This window comes from Balaenoptera acutorostrata, chromosome 9, assembly GCF_949987535.1.
Source record: "Balaenoptera acutorostrata chromosome 9, mBalAcu1.1, whole genome shotgun sequence".
NCBI lineage: Eukaryota > Metazoa > Chordata > Mammalia > Artiodactyla > Balaenopteridae > Balaenoptera > Balaenoptera acutorostrata.
This window is the reverse complement of record NC_080072.1, coordinates 108,456,575-108,479,765: the sequence shown is the minus strand read 5'-3', so window position 1 is coordinate 108,479,765 and position 23,191 is coordinate 108,456,575. Positions and strand designations below refer to the sequence as shown.

Here is a 23,191-nt window from a genome sequence, read left to right as displayed (position 1 = left end):
CTCCTTTCGTGAGGCTCATCACTCGTCGTGTTTTGGCATTTATTCTCCTAGTTCTTTTTCTGAGCGTTTTCGTATATATTTACGTGGTTTTAAAATGCCTATGAGAGACCTCAATCTGTGATTTGCTTTATTTCAATATTTAAAAATGTGTCTTGGGCCTCATTCCAGATCCTACGATACTTGGTATCTCGTTAAAAACCATTGCTACAGTGCATGTTTGTGTATGTGAACATGTATCAGTATTTCAGGAGCAGAGGTTCCTGGCACGGGTCTGGGAGGTACACATTGAAAGTTCTCGTACTCCAGTTGTATTAGCAAAAAGGCCACACCAGCCTACACTCCATCAGCTAGCTTCCTGTTTCCCTCGTACCCTAACCTCGTGCTGGATATCCTGTTGTTTTAAACTTTATGTCCCTGTCTTACTGGTACAAAGAGAGTTCTTTTTCTGTTTCCTGGATCTTTAGTGAGGATGGGCAGCCATTCATCCGGAGGTTGGCGTGGGCTCTCCAGGGGTGAATAAATCTTTGCCAGTTTTCTTCTGGGGTATTTGGCCTTTTCGTGTTGTGTGTGCTGGCATCAGCCCTTGTGTCTCCTGCATATTAGTTCTTGTATGTGTAGAAAATATTTTCTTCCAGTCTGTCAATTTTTAACCTTGCATGTGAAGCCTTTTGCTCTACAGGTATTTTATCTGATTAGATCCATCAACATTTTCTTTTACGGCTCCTAGGTTTCCTGTCTTGTGCCTTTCTTACTCCAGGGTTATAAAGATGTCAGCCCTCATTTTCATAAAATATTTTTAGAGTTTAAAAAAAGTGTAATTGAGAAATGCATTTGAAATATATTTTTGTGAATGGCATGTGGTATAGATCTCATATTTTTCAAATTATTCCAACATCAATGACTAGTATGTCTCATCCCCACTAACTTGAGGTACTACCTTTATCATAAACCAAATTTCCGTATCAACAGGTGTGTTTCTGGGTGCATGTGTTTATTCTTTAACCTCTAGATAAGGGGCACTGTTCTGTATGGGTACATCTGGGCAGTATAAAATACAGTTTACTTTTCTAAGCAGGCAATATAGTAAAACCTCACTAATTTGGGTAAAATCCAGAGGATTAGTGGGAGGAAGGAGGACCTACACGGTAGTAAAGCCAACCAGCCAACCCTGAAGTGCAGTGTCGCTTTAAAGGAAATGTTTGTTTAGGTTCTCATATCAGAGAAGTTAAAATAAGGAAGCAAGGAGACGGTGCTTACTTGATCCACTTTTGTTTCTCTTGAGTCCTTCTGAAACAGGTGAATCCAGCGGTATCTACCCTGTTGTCATCAACCAGGGTAACTGTAACCGGAGAGCATTTGGTGGGGCAGGAAGTACTGAGTGGTGCTGCCCGTCTGTCTAGGCAGCTGGTAGGCTAGTTCGTGGAGGGACACAAGTTGGTGGACGGCTGGTCTGAAGCGCTTTTGTTCTCAACACTAGGGATTCTTAAGATGACAACACAACCCTAGTAGGTTCCCCTGGAGGCCCCATCTGGCCATGTTCTCTTGCCCACTGACATCTTTCCGTGCTTTCTAAGGGGCTACAGTTGAGCTCAGCTGTGGAGATCAGTGTGGTGCCCTGGTATACAGTTTTCCTCCTGAAGGCCTGGCTTCTTTCGAACCAGCTTGCCCGTAGGAAATGTTGATTCCTTTTCTTTGCATCTTGTCAGCTGCCCCTCTTGAATCATTTTTTAAAGTTGTATGTACACAGGATCCTACTATATATAAATTTTATCATCAACCAAGGGTTAAAAACCAGGCAACCTAAAAACAGGCTAGTGTAGTGACCGAACCCCAGCCATCCTGAAATCCCAAAGATACCAGCTCTTTCCAGCTCCCCTTGTGTTCCTCTGGGCCTTCTTATTAGCTGTGGGTTGGACTTTTCATGTGGTTGAGTTTATTACTAGCGTCCCCTGACTAACCTCCCTTGTCTCTGGGAGAAACAGAGCACTCGGGGAAAGTGTCCTGCTGTGTGCTCCCCAGCAGTGCGCCTGCTCGAGGGGCGCGGCAGTTATGCACCTGCTGTATTCACTCCTGAGTGCCTCTGTCCTTGCTCAGTTCCTCCGCCTGGCTGTGTCCCCAGTGTTGGGGGGTACGTGGATGAGAAAGACCCTCCCCTTTGGGAGCTCAGGCTCATACTGTGCCTAAGCGGACACACGCTTTCCTTGGTGGCTCAGGCACACGTCTTGCCCTGATGACGGCAGGTGTGCGCGGCTGTGCTGCTTCCTGAGGCAGGAGAGAGGAGGCTCACGGCAGCTGGGAGGCACTGGGAGGCACTGGGTGGCGCTGGGTGGTGCTGGTGGCGCTGCGTGGCAGTCCTTCTCTCCTTCCGTTCCGTAAACCCAGTTGCTTTGTCTCTCTAGGGGAAGCTGCCTACGCGGATCACGGTTCCGCTGTCTGTCATTAGCCAGCCCATGAAGGGCAAGGGTGTGGTCACAGCCCCCATCATCAAAGGCAACCTTGGAGCCAAGTAAGTGCTGTAGAAGGTTGGGCGGGCGGGGGGGGGGGGGACGCCTGGACGTGGAGGGGAAGGCGGCTGGTTTCCCGGGCTCCTTCGTTGTGCTCAGCAGTGAGTCTCAAGCACACCGCGTTGTTGTGGGTGCTGTGGATACAGCAGTGATTAGAATAGACGGAAGTTGGTGCTGCCTTCAGGCTTACACTGTAGAGTGAGTGGGGAGAGGAATAGTGAGTTAAATTACTCTGTGGCCGGTGACGTGCTCTAGGGAAAAACAAGGGAGAGCACAGGAGGAGCTGGATGGGGTGGGCGGTGACACAGCTGGGGGCAGTCCCCAGCATGGGCGTTAGGGAAGGCCTCGCCTCGATGTCTGAGCCCTGGGCTGTGATGATGGCTCAGAGGGGAGGGCCTCCTGGGGGCCTGGGCGTCCCATGGCTCTGACTTAGATGGGGATGGAGGGCATATTGAGATGAGTCTGCTGGTCTCAGGGCGGCTGCCTTGGCAGGGCCGGGTTTCTGGTCAGGAGCGCACGCCTGCTGGGGCCCCGTCCCTTACTCCTGCTGGTCGCGGAGTGGATACGGGGCCATTTCATCCAAAGCACCGGGAGCCTTTGGCCTCGCTCTCTTCTCTGACACGGGAAGCATGGAAGCTGGAAGAAAGGTGGTCTCGGCAGCCGGTTTCCATTTCAGTCCAGAGTGCCGGGGTGTTCCGCCGGCCCGGCCCGGCCCGGCCATGCCTCACTCCCGCTTCCCCTCCGCAGCCTCGGCGGGCTAGGCCGCAACATCATCCTCACCACCATGCCAGCGGGCACGAAGCTCATTGCTGGCAACAAGCCGGTTAGCTTCCTCACCGCCCAGCAGTTGCAGCAGCTCCAGCAGCAGGGTCAGGCCACACAGGTGAGGTCCGGGCACCCGCCGCGTGTGTCGGGCGGCCCTCTTGCCCGTGCCGCTCGTCCTCAGCTGACGGGCCGTGGGCAGTCTGCCGACCAGATGCTCTTTCTGCAAACAGGTGCGCATCCAGACCGTCCCCGCGTCCCACCTTCAACAAGGAACAGCTTCTGGTTCCTCCAAAGCCGTCTCCACGGTCGTCGTGACCACAGCCCCGTCTCCTAAACAGGCACCTGAACAGCAGTGATTCTCAGGGAGGAAGACGGTGGCCGCGAAAGCCACACCCGGTCGGCCTTCTGGCTGAAAGGGAGGAGTGGGGTGGTGCATCGCCCCCCGGGCACGTCTGTCTGAGAAAGGCCCGCGGAGGGACTGTGGTGGCCCGGCCGCCGCTTGGCGGGGAGCGCACTGCGCCAGGTGCGCTGGGGTTCCGAGGTCTGTTCTGTCTGGTCCAGGAGAAGCTTCTCTGGTGGGGTCGTGTGAGTGCGCCGTGGCTGTGCAAGCCCAGCTGCCTCCTGGAGCGAGGCTCTGAGGACGGGCGGACGGTGAGAAGGTGTGCAGACGGCAGACGAGGCTCGTGCTGTGCGGGCTTTGTTTAGCTCTGGGCTTCTCTGTGGCTGGTGGTCTAGTTAGGAGCTCTGTGTCCAGACATTTTTATGTAACTTATTTTTTTAAAGAACATCTTGTACATCCTTATCAAGTAGAAACCTGGGCTTAGCACGCCCCCTCCCCCGCAACTGATTATTTATTCTTTTGACCAGAATGAGAGAAGAGCAAGATTCTTAGTAAGCTGGAGGCTGACTTGATTTCTGCATGGTAACAGAGAGGCCGTGAAGTGGGGGAGAAACGTGGGAAGTGAGGTCACGTGGGCCCCCTGAAATGGGACTAGTTTGGCAGCCCCTCTTCAAGACGGGCTGTCAGGATCTTGACTGTGGTCCATACCTTCACCTGCAGACTTAGACCCCCTTATCGAGCCTGTTCACACGCGAGCCCAGGGCCAGTGGACAGAGCAGGCGGACGCCAGCAGAGATGCTGCTTTTGCAGCACAAGCTTTATTGCAGTTCAGAGATGATATGTTTTGCTTTGTTCCAGAGCAAGAGTCAGCAAACCATGCCCCTTGGGCTGGCTACCCGGTTTTGTAAATAAAGCTTTATTGAAACACAGCCCGTGCCCATTCATTTATGTACTGCCTGTGGCTGCTTTCAGTTAGAAGGCAGAACTGAGTAGTTGTCAGAGAGACCACAGGGCCTCAAGCCCGAAATGTCTCTGATGTGCCCTGTTAAGCAGAACTTTGCTCGCTTCTGCTCCGGAGTAGAGGTGGGGAGGAGGGGTGGGGGTGGGTGCGGCCACGAGGCAGCACCAGCCACAGAGGAGGTGGGTCTGGGTTTACAGTCATCTGCTCCTGGCTGCTTCACGGTTCTCAGCCTCCGTCGAGCTATAGGCAGGACTCAGAATGATATTTTAAAATGTAATTAAAAGCACTGATTATTGGCAGTATACGCCTCTTTCGTATTGGAGCAGGGGTTGGGCGGTGAAGCTTTTCTGTAGCGGCAGGGCTTCCCTGTCTTCTGAAAGTATCCAGACTATTAAAAATGTATCCCTAACTCATGGAAATTTAGTGATGATCTTTGACGGGGTCTCTGTGAGGAAGTGGAGTTGGAGGGCAAAGAATTGGAATGGCCTCCTTTGGAGGGGTTGCTGGGTGGAAGCTGAGTGACCAGGCAGGTTGCAGTGGTGCAGAGAAAGAGTGGCTCACTGGGTACACAGACATTTGATTCGTAAAGCAGTTCTGTAAAATAGACATGGCCATCCCTGTTCTAACTGTGAGAAAATCCAAGCCTGAGTTGAAGTTAAAGAGAACCAAGCTGTGAGTGCAGTCTTTTAATTCGAGTGCCCTTTCTGCTGCCTTCCTGTGCGGACGTGGCTGTGATGTGTCCTGGTGAGACGTGGGGACCGTCCGGAGCTGGGAGTGGTGAGCCTGGATCATAAAGAGCAGAGGTGAATTGGCGGGGGTGAGATTGAGCTGTTGGTGGGTGGTAGAGGGCTGGCGCAGAAATGAGATTGGTAATGGGAGAGGCGGAGACTGCAGGGAAGGAAAAGACTGGTTTTTGACCTGAGTGGAGGAGAGCACGTCTGCATGGCATTGTTTCCTAGAGCACGTGTCATGTGAAAAGCCCGTGTGCCGGTTTCCAAACAGGAAAGAGGTAGAAACTTGAGGGATCCTGGCTCTGGCATTTACTGCTGGTTAAAACAAACCCCTTTTGAATTTACCTAAAAATGATTTCATCATTTGTTCAGCCTCAACCCTAACCTCCACTTTTATTTGCTGAAGTCACTTGACTCTGCCTGTCTCCTTGGTGCCCGCAGATATTTACATCCTGGCCCGCGGGTTAGTTTCAGGATGCCGGTGGTAAGTGTGACCTGGTGCTTCCTGCCCAGCCTGCCCTTGGGTCCCAGAGGATGGCATCCCCTGCCGGAGCTGCTTGGGTGACACCACCGGCATTTGCACCAGGCGTGGTGCCTTGCGTGCAGACCTCAGGGGTCTTGTAGAGACATGGTAGCTGGTGGGTGTTTTGGAGGGAACAATTCCAGAAGAACCTGGTTCAGAGGCTCAGAGGCTGGTGAAGTTATTCAGACCATGTATCTGAGACTAGATTTGGTGAATGGCATTGTGATCGGTTTGTACTTCATCACCACATCTGAGAATATTTATGCAGGCTGATCACGTCCTTGAAGGTGTCCCAAACGGTGCTGTGTCAGGGGCATCAGAACAAACTTTAATATTTTGTATCTGACTGTCACACCTCAGCCCCTCACTGTCTAGAAAATGCTGCATTTCCTTAAAGTGTTCTGTCCCCTCCCCACTTTTAAAATCTAAAATGGAGATCTTTACTGTGAAAGTAAAACTGCGACTATGTTCCTTCTTCCCACCTCCAGTCCCTGGGGCGAGAACATGTTTTACGTTAATGGCCAACAGTAGAACTTGCTGAATAGAACATGCTTCATTCAGGACTTGCCGAATGAACATTTGGGTTCCTACTCAGCAGGCAGGCCAAAGTGGGTCCTGAAAGGGGGCCCCCGGGTTCTCTTCTTAAAAGTCAGTGTCTTCAAGTAGCTCATTCTTAATCCCTAAGATGTGGCTTCGACCCAGAGATGCTGGCTGACCGTGGGAGGTTGCCTTTCATGTAAGTACAGCATTCCTTCCAAAGAGCATACGTGCTTCACACAGGTGATCCCTGCCGTGTTGGTGTGAAGTAGCGGAGGGCATAGCGGGAGAGAAGCTGGCCTCTGAGTCCTACTGAAGGCTGGCTTTAGGACTTCCTGGCTGTGTGGCCTTAGGCTGATCCGGTTCTCTGAGGAGCCCTGGTGTTCTTGCAGTACAGGTGGTTGTGAGAATCAAGACGAGATAGAATGCAGTTTAAGGTCTGGGAAATCGTGTACAAATGAATGGCACTGTGGGTCGCTACGACCTTTCAGATTTGTCCTAACCCACTTGTATCAGTTTACAGAGCTTGATTAACTGTCCGCGTTCTTTCGTGTTCTCACTGTCTTTGTGCCTGGATTCTCTGTGCCTGGAATGTGCTTTTCTGTAGGGCACCCCCCAAACACACACCTTCCCCTCCCGTCCTTCGTTTCCCGTGGTATCTGTACTTACCCCTTAGGGCACCAGTCACCCTGCACATAACCGCTTATATCTCTCCCTTTAGACTGTGAATTCTTTGCTGGACACATATTTCGTTAATCCTTACAACCATTTCAGTGCTGGCGCAAAGTAGGTGATTAATAAATATTTGTTGAAGGAAACGTAAAGAAAAAAAGAACAGTTCCAGAACCAAGATTCGAGTATCAAGACTTTATGTCACTAGTTCAAGATTCACATCCTTTGCAGGATTCTTATCTTTTGCTTTCAGCTATGTTGAAATTCAAGGCCTTCCATAACCTGACATTTTTCTCTCTACCTCATTATAGAGGTTTCCTGTCAGCACCCTCTTACTAGGGTACTTTTGAGAAGTCAGAATATCTGGGTTCCAGCTCTCAGCTGGACCACTCACTGGCTTCCTGATTTAACCAAAAAAATCACCTTTGGCCCAGCTTCGTCACTTATCAACAGTGCGTGGTATTGCAGTACTCCGGAACATTATGATTAGTTAGGAGATGCTTGGCAAGTAATGTTTAAAATACCAAAGCTCGTGAATTATTTTACTTTAAAAAATACGGATTAGAATTATATCTCTAAAATAAGGGCTCTGTCATTCACTTTCTGATAAGAAAGTACCTGCCTTCTTGAGGGAGAAAGGGCTAAATTATCAAAAGCAGTAAATTCTGCTGGATTCATATCCTGAATTCACCCATGAGGTCGCTTCCTGTTCTGAAACTTTCAGAGTCTGAGTTCTCTTCACACTGAGACACAAAGGCTTGCTTTGTTTTTCTCTACAAAGTGTACCACACCAGCACAGACTTTAGTTGGTTAAATGAGCAGGCGCAAATATACAGACCCTTGAGAGTGGATCACAATGAGGGTTTCAGTGGAGGAAGTGAGCTACCCCATTGACCACCAGCTGTGCACCCAGAGGACACCACTCCATCCTCCGTTGGTGACCGATGGCCGCCCCTAGTCCTCATCAGAGCCGCTCAGGAGGGCCTTTTGGTAGGTGTGATCTGACTTCAGCTTCTGAATCCCAATGATTTCTCTGTCTCCAGGCCTCTTTACCCGTGTCAGGAAGCTGTAACGGGGAGACAATAATTGCAGATGGAGTGAGCCCCAAGTTGCCTTATTCCCTCACCCGAGGATGCGAAGGCGTCCGCCGGCCCTTAGAGCATGTTTTTTATGTCTCTATCAAATACTGTGCTGACTCGTCTGCATCTCCGATTTCTTAGACAACGCTCTTTGGTGGTGAAAGGACTCACGGTCACTTAAAGGTCAGTGATGTAACTGAGACTCAACTTAGTTCCCCCGCCACACAGTTTGTTGTTTCACTGGCTGGGCAGTAGAACTCAAGGAAACCATGGCCTGCTTTCCCTTCTGTTTGGTCTGTGTGGAACTCTCCCTGGGTGAAGTATCCCTGCTTTGGGTAGGGAAATCGGGAACTAGGAAAGAACAGGGGCGGCTCTGACGACACAGAACTAGCAGGACCGGGTGTGCAGTGGTTGAAGAGCCGGGCTCTGCCGTTTACCCCTTGGGTGGCCTTGATCCAGTTACTCAGTCTTTTGAAGCCTTGGTTTCCCCGTCTATAAACATCGCATGCATCCTTTATAAAGTGAGCATTAAGAGGGGTAATTTACACACTTTAAGTGCTGACCACAGTGCTGGGACACAGTCAGTGCTTAGGAATTACTAGCTACTCTCGTAACCTCGGGAGAGCGAGTGCTGTCGTGAGCGCTTGCTGCTGTGGTGTCTTACCTGACCGTCACATGTCCCTGGGAAGTAGGGCAAATCCAGGAATAAGGTGTTGGGCTCTGAATGAACCAGGGACACAGCAGGGACTGCGGTTCAGTACTGATGCCTAATGCAGAGTTTTTCCTATCAAACTGCAGACTTAAAATCCGTCAGAAGTGCATTTGAAACCTGGGTCTGTCAGGTCGCCGTGACCAGACAGACAGGTCCTTTAACTTCTCAGACTTCATCACCCTCACGTGCAGGCATAGAGTGCCTTGCACAGAGCTTGGCATATAGTTGGCCCTCATTAAGTGGTAGACGTTAGCACTGCTTAGTTATGAAGGGTGGGGCGTGGAGGTAAAAAGGATGCAGTGTAATACATTTCGGGGACGGGGCGGGTTAGGACAAACTAGACAAAAGTCATCTTCTCTTGGACATACCCGTAAACCAGCGAGTAGCTGACGGCCACAATGCAGAGGGCGGCCAAGTAGTGCCAGCAGAAGCACATGGTGATGAACATGATGTTGGCGTCATCTTCCTGGTCCCATTCGGGTGCTCCAAAAAGCGGGAACAGCACGAACCCGATCTGGTGGATTACACAGAGAAGCCAGCCTTGTCATTCGGTGGGCCGGAGAGGCCCCCGAGCCTCCTGAGGCTGCCGGAGTGTCTGTAGTTGCCCAGACAGCTCACCCCCCACACCTCTGTTGGCATCGGACGGCCTCTGCACAGGAAATTGCTCTGTTAGCTCTGGTTTTAGTGTAGCCTTACTTAACATTTCAGGGCCCACATTTCAGAGGAACAGTTTTCAGCAAGTAGAGGCTGTAAGTGGTGTCAGTAGCTCTGCTGGGAGGGGCAGGCAGGGAAACCCTCAGCCTGCTCGCTACCTGTGCTCTGTTGATGACGCTTGTTCATGCGTCAGCAGGATATGGATGGCTAAAGTCACGTAGGTCAGGGGTGGGCATGGGCGCAGAAGTGGCTTCTGACCCCCTTCGAGCGGTGTGTCAGTGCTGCATCCCCTGGACGCGCTCAGCGGGCCTGCTTCGTCCTTGCACCAGGTGAGGAGCATGGTTTTGAGTAATTACCTGCCAGAACCAGGTGCCCTGAAGAATAACGAGGCTGGTACGGAAGAGTTCCAGCACGATGTTGTCCCGGAGGATCACTTCCAAGGTGAGGCTGACAGCCCCTGCGAACACGGCGCACAGCAGGAGGGAGTGGATGTGCTGGTCCAGCGGTGGCCGGTGGTGGACGTGGTGGTACAAGAGGAAGCCTGTGTGGGGCAGGAGATGCTGTCGGGCCCGCCCCCCCCCGCACCCCCGCCCCCCCGTCCCCCGCCCCAGGGGATCCGTTCCCAACTTCAGCCTGATTAGGAAATGTCTGCCTCAAAGCTAGATTTTCTGGCACTTAGGAAATCAGTTTATGTGACAATCTAGGGCAACAAGCCAATGCAGGTTATAGTGTGTGTGTGTGTGTGTGTGTGTGTGTGTGTGTGTGTAAGCAGATATAAGCAGCAGAGGATGAATCTTAACATCTCTTTACCGAATCAGTGGTAGAGTTCAGTCCAGGATGGGAAGGTGAGATGGTGTTGATTTGTGACCAGCTGTGTGCGTGTACTTGACATTCAGTTTTACCCTCATTCAACCTTTTTTCAGTTCTTCGGAGGTTGAGAAGTCAATGAGGGGGTTGGATTACAACATGCTTTCTCTCATCCAGTTAGCGTGAGTTGCGTGGGGAGATGTGTCCTAGCCACTGGGTGGGAGTGCGGACGGTGACAGCGCAAGGTTGGGGTGGAGCACGGAGAACCTCTCCCCTAACCAGAGGGTCACCCCTTGCGTGCTGGCACCCCGCCAGTCTTCGTGCGGAGGGCGGGGCGGGGGCGGGGGCGGGCGCTGGGCGGGCGGGGGAGTTGGTGCTGTGTCAGCCAGAGCTCTGGCTAAAAGCCTCGTGCTTCCCTGTGCTGCTTTTTGGAACGTGCCACCTGTACTATCCAGAGCACAGGATCAAGTCCTGTGTAGGATTTTGAAGCTCAGAGACTGGGGTTTTCTGGGGAAGATGATTAAATTTGCAGTGTTTCTGATCTGCTGCGCTCCAGTCCCTCTAAGGCTCCGTCCACACCTCCCAGTCACCTTCGTTGGCAGCTGCCACAGCCATGACCAGTCTGTCCAGCCCCAGGGGGATGTGGGTGAGGAGGGAGGTCAGCACGTCCACGACTCCCGAGACCCCAAAGAACAGGTACATGGTGCTGTGCTGCCAGTTACTGAGCTTTACCCAGTGGTCCTCGTGGGACAGGTGGAGGTGGGGCCCGTCGGGAACAAACTGCTCTGCCAGCATGCCTGCAGGGAGGCGGAGTGGAGGTTAGGGAGGGAAGAACAGCTCCGAGACAAATAGACGGCAGAGTAACCCCCAGTCATGGCGAAGGCGGCCCACGGCTCTGTGGACCTACGCTGCTGCCTCAGATGCAGCTGTTTCAGGATAAAATAGGTATTTGCTGAGGAACCTGTGCAGACATGTTGCCTTTGTTGCCGTTCCTTTGGGGGAGGGGGGAGAAACGGCAATAGGAACGCAGCCACACAGGCCCCCAGGACATTTGTCGAGCAGTTGAGATGACAGCAAGGCATTGTCTCTTAAGCGAGAGTGTGGCTGATGTGTTCTCTGTGGGTCCCCTCTGCCGAGCGAGCTGTGAAATAAACCTGGAAAGGAACAATTCGGTGGAAAATGATACAATCCCAGCGAGACACACTGCTGGTGAACATAGCCGTGGCAAGCCCAGTGACTCCCGGGTGTGGGCTTTTCCTGCACCCGGGGCGAGCTCGGAGCTGAGGGTCCCTCCCATGGCCGCTTGGTCTCTGTCCCAGATGCTGGGAGAACAAGGCCAAGGCCACACCTTGGTGATCCTGGCCACCCTGTAGCTCAGGAGACGGGGCCGGCACACAGGTGAAGCAGTGCCACAGGGCAGCTCTCACTTCTCGGAAGCAAAAGATTTGCCTTTTGCCTGGTGCCCAGAATGTTCTCGGAGCCTAGAATAAGTCCTCCGTGACAACGTTCTGGACCCTGTTTCCCAAACATTTCTTTCTCAACCCAGATCCCCCCCCCCCCCCACGTTTTTATTTTTAATATTTATTTACTTATTTGGCTGCCCTGGGTCTTCGTTGCGGCATGTGGGGTCTTTGTTGCCACGTGCGGGCTCTTGGTTGCAGCATGTGGGATCTAGTTCCCCGACCAGGGGTCAGACCCGGACCCCGTGCATTGGGAGCACGGAGCCTTAACCACTGGACCATCAGGGAAGTCCCCAGCCCTTTCTGAATCATGTATAAAGGATGAAGGTGCTGGTGGAAGCAACCCAGGAAAAGGACCTCCCAGTGACAGGAGAGAAGACCTCCGAGAGCAGGGACTGTGTCTGTTCCCCCTCCTGCACCCCCGGCACCCAGACAGCGAGCTCCCGGCACGTGGCAGAGGCCCAAGAGACCGTTGTTGAGTGAGTATTATTTTCACATAGGAAGGAGGCCAAATATCATTTTTCTAGCTTTTCTAAGGCCAAGTTGATGCTGTCCTTGACCGTTTAAGCCACATGGGCCCTATCGCTTCTCAGCTTCAGAGAGATGACAAAGCCTTTCTGATGCTTGGGTGACCGGTGAAGGGGGCATGCAGCTAGACTGTGACCTTTGCTCACTCCACGGGGAGCTACTGCCCTTGCTTCCGTTCTTGGAGAAACTAGACCAAAGGGGACAGGAGGCAGGACGTAGCTGCAGGGTGAGCTCCCTCCTCACTCGCGTGACGGGCTGGTCCTGACAAGGAATTCTGTCTGCGCTTGACACCGCTTGTTCCGCGAGGGCCGCCAGTGGGCTGCACGGCTGTCAGGTGGCCATGGGAGTGGGTGGGTTTGTTGGAATGGGGCGCAGTGAAGGAAAGTCCCCCTCAGACAGCTGTCTGTTGGCTTTTCTCACTCTCTTCCACTGCCTCTCTGACTAGCCTTCCAGCATGAATCCCCATCTCTAAGCGCTTGAGATTTGGGGATGGAGGGTACGAGCTGGGTGTTAACCACTCCTGAGCTTCTAGGGGAGGGAGACAGCTGGGGGGAAAAAAGATGACTCTTCTAAAACTAAGCTCCGCTGAGTACCTTCTCATAACTCACGTACCTGAGCTTAACTCTAATTTGTTCTTTTTTTTCTCTTTTTCTGTTTTGTCTTTTTCATAAAGTATGTCTTCTATTTCTACAACTTATGCCTGTGTTCCTACAAATTATACCTGTATCCTTCTGGGGCAAAGAATGCTGTAGTCTATGTGGTAGTTTTTCATAGTGTGAAACTTAGAACTATGATATAAGGTGCTATTAAACTGTCAACGTTACCAAGCTCGGTACACAATAGATGCAATGGTAAAATATTTAGCACTGAAAATTCTTGTTATGTTATCCCTGCCAGTGGAGACATCCATTTTTCACAGGGTCCAGGAAGTGGGTTACGGGTTCTGGGTATGACAAGGAGATCCCTGGGCCAAATGACCCCCCTCCTTACCGACGACTGAAAATAAAGTTCTGATGGCGGCCTCAGTGATCTCAAGACGCTGATAGTGGTGCGTCAGTCGGCTGCTCTTCCCCTTTTGGTGAAAGTACTTCAGTGGGTACTTCACTGACCACCACAGTCCAACTATCAGGAAGAAGCTCCCTGGGAGAGCGTGGCCCTTGAAATTTGCCATCAGGGTCCCAGGATACCTAAACGATAAAGGGACAGCTGTTAGGTGGCTGAATGGGGAAGACATAAATGGATAACTTGGCAGGAAACACAATCCATGACCAAGGATTCCGAGCTGTAAGCCGTATTGAGAAGGAGCCCGTTATTCTCATAGAATAAGCTTGTGTTATATCATTGAAGTCTTGTCCGCTCAGTGAGTTACAAGCCCAGGAGAATACCACTGGCCCTGAGGCTTTAAAAACGTGGGTAAAATAGAAGGGAGGAGAAGGAGGATGGGTAAATACTTCCTGATCTTAGAGTAGAAAAGCGTTTGTAAACATAGAGGTAAAGGAGGGAACTAGAAAAGAGAAAGTCATCTGCATAAGCAATTTACATATAAAACACATCAAAAGGCAAACCATTTGGGAAAACGTTTGCAATAGCTGTGATAAATGGATATTCCACTACAGAGCCTTTACAAGTTAATAAGAAAAAGACTGTAGAAGAATGGGCAGAAGACACAAACCACATAATTCACAAAATAACACAAATTGATAATAAATCTCACTGTAAAGATAATGCAAATGGAAAACTATTTTTCACCTAATTTGAAAAATTGAGGGTTTTTATGCAGCCCTCTAAGTATAAATGAATACAGTCATTCAGGTTTGGTAAAATGACAGGCTATTCAGCCAGAGATGTGTGGAGAGCTTGTATCAGCCCTTCCATGACTCATTTCTAGGCTTTTCCCTCTTAAATTCCTGGTTGGTCGGCCACTCACCCCAGCTGTGCGTTTCCCCTGCTCATTCCAGAGTGTTCATTTCCATGCTTAGCTCGTGAAGCCAAGCGTTTCTGACCCCCGTCACTGCCCTGAGCCTGTGTCTGTGTCCTGGCAGCGGAGCGACTTGTTTTCATGGCCAGTACCAGCATATTTAAAAGTCACTGAGTGAGGGGGACTCTTATTAGGGTGTGCCCACAGAACCCACAGCCTTCCACTGTTGAGCTCAACTGCTCCATAATATTGCCGCCTCAGCGTCCCTTTGTGTGGCCCGTGGCCTGCAGGGGCCTTGAACTGACACGGGCCCCTCCTGTGAGCATGCCCTTGCAACAGCTGCAGAGCCATAGTGAGAAACAGTCTCTTCCACGTCCCGGGGCCTTCCCCCTGGTGTACCCCTTGGATGAGCCCCCTGCAAAACTTACCAGAACCCTGACCTTTTTGGTTTGAATTGACCAGTCTAGCTTCCCTGGGAACCCTGAAGCACTCCGTCTGTGGACCTTAATAAAGGCGTATGTCCCAGTCTGGCCTCCTTCTGCCTGCACCCTGCCTTGACCTCCCACCCTGTACTCCTCCAAGACTGTGAGTAGTCAACTTCTCTGTTTCGGTTCTCTTGTGGGCTTTTGTCGGACTGAGGCTCACGATGCGACATCCAACGTTCCAGGACCCTTACTTAACAAGTAATGTAACAATCACCACGGCTCAATTTGTTGTCTACCTTTGGTCAATTTCCAGTTCCCTGCAATTGTTGGTTTTGATAATTTTGTCTAGTGCTGTGCTTATATTTTTGCGAGGGGCGGGGGGGGGTGTTTTGCAGAAAGGAATTGCCTATCTCTTTATGCTGCTGTAACTGGAAGGCCTTCTCATTCTTTTCTAATCCTCTACTGAAAAACATTAAAAAAGAAAAAAAGCTCCACTTTTCATTTAATGTTTAACACAGGTCCCTTTCCAGGTCAAGCCTGTTACACTACTTTGTTTTCCTAGTCAGAAGTGCAGAAAAACCAGCTTTACAAATTCTCCCTGCCCTTCCCTATTTTTTCTGAGAGGCAGAACCCGAAGTGGAGGCACGGTCCTTGTCTGCTTGTGTGGCGTCCATACCGATTTGTTAAGCCTCATCCTTCCCTTTTACCTGGTTTAAAATTCATGCCAGGGGATCATAGGGCCTGCAGCATGTCTGAAGAAACTCCTTTTAATTTTCTGAGTTAAGACTCAGAAAGTTAACTCCTTTTAACTTTCTGGAAGTCTGAGTACGTTGATTTGATGGGGAAGAGGAGCAGGGGAGGTAGATTTCTTCCATCAACAAATTAATAGGTTATTAGATTAGCTACATTATAGAATGTCTAGAGAGATAGGATGGGTCTAGTTTTAAAAAAGAAACAAGACAGTAACTTCAAACAATAAAAATTTAGACTTCCAATAATTTGAATAATACCATTCAGATAGACTAAGTCCCTGAGAAGTCTAGCTTAAAAAATAATTTAAAAATATTAAATAAGAAAGCAAACATTTAAGGGGTGAGTGCCCTTGAATACACAGAATGGTGGGGCCACTGCACTGTAAAATACGTCGATCTACAGAAAAGCCACAGATAGGAAAACATTAGAAAGTGCTTCCACAAAGACAAATTCCCTTATTTTTAATATGTTTATTCTCTTTTAATATTACATGAGATGGAATGGGAGTATGAAGGGAGGATTAAATGTTTTGAGGGGTAGTAGCTTTGAGTTAAGGCTGGAAACCAAGAAGGCTAGAGGTTTAGGCAACTTTTCATTTCACGTCTGGGGAGATCACTGGAAAAGGAACATCGTCTGAGTAAGGTTTCACCAGCTTTCCTTGTACTCCTAGTTTTTAACCATTTTCCCCAGTCTGCATTCCCTTTTTTTCATTTAAAGTAATTGAAATGGAAGACAAGGTAGAAGGTGTCAAAAAGAGAAAAAGGAGGTGAGAGTGGGGAAGCGTGGGGAGCAAGGAAAGAGGAGGAAGGGAGAATTCTAGGAGTAGGGGGTGATGGTGCAGAGGAGAGGAGAAACCGTGGTCAGTGCCATGCCATTTGCCTGTAGTTAAAAATAAAATGATGTGGTGCCTTTTCTTTTTTAATAAATCCAACATTTCCCCCTATTTTAGAGTTAAAGCCAGTTTCCTCAAATCCGTGAGGACAGGATACAGATACATAGGCTACCAACTACACAGCCTGGACCTCTGCTTAGTTCCAGTCACACCTGTGACTTAAGTTATCTTCACCATGGAATGTTACGTAACCACTAACAAGAATGAATTAGCACTATACCTGCTGTTCTGGGAGGTTTTGCACGAGTTACTGTTGGGGGAGACATGAAAGATGGAAAAGACTGCTTATAATGCGACCCTGTTTTGTGCAGCAGTGAACGTTCCGCATATCTGTATACACATGTGTACAGGTGTATGATTTGCATGAACAGGGAAAGCAGTATGGAAGACAATTCGAGAGTATTTCGTGTTCATTGAGCATTTCTGGCTCTGTCTTCTAGGCACGTGGTATGGTTGCACTTTCTGGCCCCCTTGCGGTTGGGTGGGGTCTTGTGAGTTGTGAGCATAAGTGACATGTGTTGCTTCTGGGCTGACGTGTAATTGCCAGTTCAAGACCCCCAGAACAGTCACCTCTCCCTCATCACTATCAGTGTTCATGACAGTAGCTCCTCCATCAGCCTAGATCCCAGAGTGAGGAGACACAGAGCAGAGCCCCAAATCAGCCGCAATGAACATGTGGCCTGAGAAGTAAACGGTAAAGCATCACTGAGCTCTGTGGGCTGTTATTATCCAGCAGAAACTAGCCTGTTCTGAATCATACAGCTGTATTCTAGGCTAACATTAACAGGTGGGACACTCAGGCTTTCATAGTTTTGTTTTTTTTAAAATATTGACAATCTTCATTAAATCCAGGGAAGAAGTTGTGGTGCCGTAAGAATGGCAGAAATTGTACCAAAAAGGTGCCAAAGACAATTGTGGTAAATCCTCTCTGAGCTGCCCTGACTCGTCACCTCCTTTCCTACCTGGTATCACATAGATGCATTTCCTCTCTTGAAATGGTTCTTCCAGCCCCACCTTACTGCCCTGCCTAAAAAGACAACCTAATTTGAATTCAGGCACCCAGGGGTCTGTTACATTGCAGGGCAAACCCAGAGGTCCATTTCTCGAGTCCAGCAGTCCTCTGTGGGGGACCGTTTGTCTGAAGAGAGAGAGAGATATATATTTATTTATTTATTTATTTATTTATCTATTTATTTTTGGCTACGTTGGGTCTTCATTGCTGCGTGCAGGCTTTCTCTAGCTGCGGCGAGCGGGGGCTACTCTTCGTTGCAGTGCACGGGCTTCTCATTGCGGTGGCTTCTCTTGTTGCGGAGCACAGGCTCTAAGCCTGTGGGCTTCAGTAGTTGTGGCGCGTGGGCTTCAGTAGCTGTGGCTCGCGGGCTCTAGAGCGCAGGCTCAGTAGTTGTGGCGCACGGGCTTAGCTGCTCCGCGGCATGTGGGATCTTCCCGGGCCAGGGCTGGGACCCGAGGCCCCTGTGTTGGCAGGCGGACTCTTAACCACTGTGCCACCTGGGGAGCCCTGCAGACGTTTTTGACGGTTACTGCGCGGCTGGTGGTGGTGTTACTGGCATCTGGTGGGCAGAGACCAGCCGCTAGACATGACATCTTACAGCGCACAGGACAGTCCCCCACAGCAACAGATGTGCAGCCCCGAGCTCCTAGTGATGGGGTTGTGAGGCCCTGCTGTATTCGAGGTCAGCTTCCTATTCTCCTTTTTTCTGGAAGGAAATAGAAATCAGGCTGCCTGCCTTTCTTTGTTATTTATGCCAGGGTGTTCTTCTCCCTTCAGAATTTTACAGAGTATAAGCCCACTTCCCTAACAGTTTTTTTCTTGGCTGTCCATATCCTTTTGTTTTTTGTTTTTGTTTTTTAAAATAACAGCTTTATTGAGATATAATTCACATACCATACAATTTACCTAAAGTGTAAAATTCAGTGATTTTTGAGTATATTCACTGAGTTGTGCAACCATCACCACAGTCAATTTTATAACATTTTCATCACCCCCAAAAGAAACCTTTCACCCATCAGTCACTCCGTTTCCCCCAGTCCTCCGTCTTGTCCCCCACAGCCCGAGGCAACCACTAATCTACTTTATAGATTTGCCTATTCTGGACATTTCATATAAATTGACTCATACAGTATGTGGACTTTTGTGCTGGCCTTTTTCACTTAGCATGCTTTCAAGGTTCATCCCTGTTTTCCAAAGTGGCTATACCACTTTACAATCCCACCAACAATGTATGAAGGTTCCAGTTTTTCTACATCCTTACCAACACTTACTATGTCTATCTTTTTTAGTTCAGCCATCCTAGTGGGTGTGAAGTGGTAGCTCATTGTTTTGTTCCATTTTGCTTCCCTAATAATTAGTGATGTGGAGCATCTTTTCATACACTTATTGGGCATTTGTATGTCTTCTTTGGAGAAATGCCTATTCACATCCATTGCTCATCTTAAGTTGGGTTATTTGTCTTTTTATTGTTGGGTTGTAATAGTTCTTTATATATTATAGCTACAAGTCCTGTGTCAGATACATGATTTGAAAATATTTTCTCCCTTTCTGTGGGTTGTCTTTTTACTTTCTTGATTGTGTCCTTTGAAGCACAGAACCTTTGAATTTTGATGAAATCCAGTTTATCTTTTTTTTCCCCTTGTTTGTACTTTCTGTTTGTACACTGCTTAACTCACCATCATGAAGATTCACTCCTATGTTTCCGTCTAATATTTTTCTAATTTTTGCTCTTATGTTTATGTCTTTGATCCATTTTAATTAACTTTTTAAGTACGGATCCAACTTTATCCTTTCGCATATCTAGTCATCCCAGCCATTTGTTGAAAAGATTCTTCTTTCCCCCATTGAATTGTCTTGGTGGCCTTGTCTCCCCTTTTACTCTTGAAAATGGATTTCATCAATCTTCAGGGGAGGGCTTTGCCTATAATAATGTCAAACTGTGGTGAAGAAAGAGTAACGTAGCTATTGTGACATGTATATTAACTATTTTAAGAGTGTTGGGACAATAAAGGGAGGACTCCAATACAGCCTGAGGGAAAGAGGAGGAGAATTACAGAGGGAAGTGTCAGTGAAGCTTCCTTGAAAAACAGGTAAACACAGGTAGTATGCGTGGAGTTCTAGGCAGAGCAGACAGCACATGCGAAGGCTGAGCGGCAGCTGCAGCTGGTCACCCCTGGGGCTGGGCAGTGCTGCTCGCTGTCTCTGCCCTGCCATCCCCACCGTCTTTACCGAAAAGACCAGGTGTCTTTCTCTTCCGTGGGGGGAATGCATTAAGCCTCGAAATCGTCTTCGATTGGGAATGGAAAGACAGTCTACTTAAAAAAGTCAAAGACCTTGGCTGAGTCCTATAAACTCGCTGAATCTCAGTACCCCTTCTTCTAAAAAGGGACATTAATGTCTACCTCACAGGGATCTCGTGAGCGTTAACTGAAAATGTCCAGCAGCTAACTAGAACAAGTGTGTAATCAATGTCAGTTTCCTCTCTTCTCTGGTGCTCTTATACCCATTCCCGCAGTCCATGAGGGAGAAACCTGGGCTTCTCTCTTAGGAGAAGTAAATGATTGAACCAAAGCTGCTGTCCTTTGCTTTGAGTGGCTGACCCTAAGGTGGGGAAATCACTGTTGAACCTTTACCTCACCTTGGAGAGGGCAGTGGTTGAGTGTATTTTTTTTTTAAATGGGAACAGGAAGTGTGTTTGGTCAGTAGGGAATAGGTTATGGGAAGAATATAGCATATTCTTTTACGGCAGAACATGGTTTTTATACTTTCTGAATCTGTCCTTGCCAACAGAAACACTCAGATGGTTTCTGGTCTGTGTTTACTTTGGAATACAACCAACCGTGCCTGACTCAGCTTTCTGTTCCTCTGCAAATAACAAGGTTGATACCCCTCCTTGTTCTATGAGCTGCTTAGTAATAAAATGTGGAAGAAGCACAAGGTGCAGTGTTGGAAGTTCCAACAGGCAGCTGTGACCATGGCTTAGCCCTGAACTTCAGGCACCGTGTATCCCTGCTCTACACTAGCCTGAGAGGCCTTAAGCAACTCTGAAGTCCATCACTCGTCTTCAGATTTTAACAGCTACTGTGTCATTTTTATTTTCTCTGTGGGGCGGGTCCTCGAACAGCATGGTCAGAAGGAGTAAGACCGGAATGAGTCTGAACCTTGTTCTGGCATGAATTCATGATGATATGGAAAAAATCACCATGAACAAGAGCTCAGTGACCTCCCAGCTCGGTTGGGTTCCTAAACAAAAGATGTTCTCATTTCTGCTTCCCCCACCGCCCCACGTGCACCTATGAAATACAAGAGTCAATGCTGCATGCTGAGTAAATAATCAAATGAATAAGAAGGGATCCCTCCCGTCTGGGAGTTTATAATCCAGCAGGGAGCTATATAGTTGTGAAAAATTGAACGTCATGAGATATACTGACAGCAGTGCTTGGGGACATGAGTAGAAAGTGAATAACTTTCACCAGAGAGTCTGAGAAGGCTTCACAGAGGGGGCTGGCATTGGAGCTGGGTGTTTCTCGATTGCCTCTTTCAAACTCATGAGAATTAGGCGATCTTACTGGAATCTTGAATTAAGGACTGAAGAACAAATCTAGGCTAAGTTCCATTATTTCTCAAGCTCTAATAAAGAACTTCGGCCTCTGAGTCAGAAGACCTAGCTTCTAGTCCAAGTTTTGCTGTGAACTTACTCTGTGATCTTGAGCAAGATATGTAATCTCTCAGGATCAGAATGTCCTTGTTTGTTAAATGGGTATAGTTTGGAAGAGGTAATCTCTGTGGCCCTTCCTAGTTCTAAAATCCCTCTTCTGAAATGAAAAATGAAAAGGAATTAGAGCAGGTTGAGTCATGGCAAGGGAAAATGGAACTCAGGTTATGGATGTCACCAACAGAGAGGCAGTTACCAGTTGCCGCTTCAGCATACGTTAGAGTGAAAGGGGCATCTCTGGACTTGAAAGGTTGGCTTACTTTCCAAGCAACAAGCAAAAAAGTTTAATATATTTCCCTTCCTTCCCTCCTTTCGGTGAACTTGTCCCGTACTTGCCTCAGTGAACAAGGTGGCTGCTGGGCCTTCTGCTTCACTAGCAGCCCTTCTTGCCATGTGCAAGCTTTTCCTTCCGTCTCCCGTAGACTAGTCTTTGAAAACGCATAGCTTCCCTCAAACCTGAGTTCAGCCAACTCCAGGTCAACCTTTTCTCTCATTCTGTTAACACTGAGAAATGGAATATTTCCTACCAGGTCAGTAAGCCAAGGATACCAGACAGTGAGCTGGTGAGCCCTGAGGGGACTCAGGATGAGAAAACACAGGATACTGGCCCCAGATAGCTGAGGTGCACATCAAAGGAATGATGTCAGTGAGCCCAGAGTCTTGCATCTTCCCATACATAGAAAAGCGCTAAATTCCTTAACTTGGGATATCTGGTTTTCTTTAATTTACAATAATTGTTTGATGTTCAGACTACCTGCCCTTTGTTGCAAAACTCCTATATACCCTGGCTCCCCCCTCACCTCCTCGGAGCAGTTCTCTCAGGGTTACTTGAGATGCTGCCTCGTGGGCTTGAAGTGCTAAAAATTCCCGCCGAATAAAACATAACTCTCAACTTCTAGGTTGTGAATATTTGTTGACAACATCATTGAGACTAAGGCATCATCACCTCAATTTCCTCTCCTTCGCCTACAAATTCATACATACCCACACCCATTCTTCTCCTCAGACTCACCCCTCCTCTCACGGACCATCCTCCATCTGTGCTTCCGATTTCATCCTCACCTGTGCCCTCTGGGCCTCGTTCTGTCGATGTGAACTTCTCTCACCCTTTATAGCCTTTTCCCCTTCGACTATGACCAGGCCCAAGACTTTTTCACACAAAATAATAACAGAAAAAGGAAAAAGAACAACAGTGTGTCTCTTCCTATTTACTATTTCAATCATAAGAATGATACATCTAATGTATGTAAAAGGTGCAAAGAATAACTTAACAACTGTGTCCCACGAGCCAGCTTAAGAAATAAAACATTCCTAACATCCTTGGGGCTTCCTGTTCTTTGACCCCTCCACCTCTCCTTTTTTTTTTTTTTTTTTTTTTGAGCCGTGCCATGCGGCATGTGGGATCTTCGTTCCCCGACCAGGGATTGAACCCATGCCCCCTGCGTTGGAAGCGCAGAGTCTTAACCACTGGACTGCCAGAGAAATCCCCCATTGACCCCTCCTTGACCATCTCCCCCTACTTCCCCCTGAGAAGCAACCATCATCATGAATTGTGCGTTTAGCATTCACTTCTTTCTGTTTTACTATATAGTGCATACATTTACTATGTACATTATCTCCAAACAGCATATAATTTTGCAAAATTTTACGCTTTATATAGTCAAAATATGTGGATCTTTGGGGAGAGGGATAAATTGGGAGATTGGGATTGACATATCCACACTACTGCATATAAAATAGATAACTAATAAGGACCTGCTGTATAGCACAGGGAACTCTACTCAATGCTCTGTAATGACCTATATGGGAAAAGACTAAAAAAGAGTGGATATATGTATATGTATAACTGATTCACTTTGCTGTACACCTGAAACTAACACAACATTGTGAATCAACTATACTCCAATAAAAATTTAAAAAACAGAAAACATGTAGATCTTTTCCTCATCATCTCACCCAGTTAGTAGCCAATAAATAACTTTGATAATTATTTATAGATAATTAAAAACAATCTTTAATATTAAAAATTACTTGAGAAGTCATTAATTATTGAACTCAATTACCACTTGAATGACATTTTCTTTGGATAGAAAGGAATTTGGGTGGTTTTGTGTAATGCAATCAAATATTGTCAACATCAGTTAAGTTTCTTGAAAAAAAACCTGGAAAGACAATTGCTGACTCCATTTGGTCCTCCCTCTTC

The 23,191-nt window shown here is 48.3% G+C and overlaps 2 protein-coding genes across 7 annotated transcripts in view; one reads left to right on the top strand and one right to left on the bottom strand.

Moving 5' to 3' along the window:
- NFRKB (nuclear factor related to kappaB binding protein) overlaps positions 1 to 4,538 on the top strand; it is a 35,144-nt gene extending 30,606 nt beyond the window's left edge. For all 6 annotated transcript variants that reach the window (XM_057552575.1, XM_057552569.1, XM_057552574.1 and 3 more), the window contains 3 exons: positions 2,400 to 2,506; positions 3,252 to 3,387; positions 3,500 to 4,538. In XM_057552575.1, the coding sequence (XP_057408558.1) occupies positions 2,400 to 2,506; positions 3,252 to 3,387; positions 3,500 to 3,625 (369 nt within the window). In that variant the 3' untranslated portion in view covers positions 3,626 to 4,538. The remainder of the gene's footprint in view (positions 1 to 2,399; positions 2,507 to 3,251; positions 3,388 to 3,499) is intronic.
- A 3,449-nt stretch (positions 4,539 to 7,987) lies between these two features.
- Positions 7,988 to 23,191, bottom strand: part of TMEM45B (transmembrane protein 45B) — a 30,031-nt gene continuing 14,827 nt past the window's right edge. The window contains exons 2-6 of the mRNA XM_057552576.1: positions 13,264 to 13,460; positions 10,876 to 11,082; positions 9,835 to 10,019; positions 9,193 to 9,338; positions 7,988 to 8,099 (exon numbers count right to left, since the gene is read on the bottom strand). Coding sequence (XP_057408559.1) covers positions 7,988 to 8,099; positions 9,193 to 9,338; positions 9,835 to 10,019; positions 10,876 to 11,082; positions 13,264 to 13,444 — 831 coding nt within the window. The 5' untranslated portion in view covers positions 13,445 to 13,460. The remainder of the gene's footprint in view (positions 8,100 to 9,192; positions 9,339 to 9,834; positions 10,020 to 10,875; positions 11,083 to 13,263; positions 13,461 to 23,191) is intronic.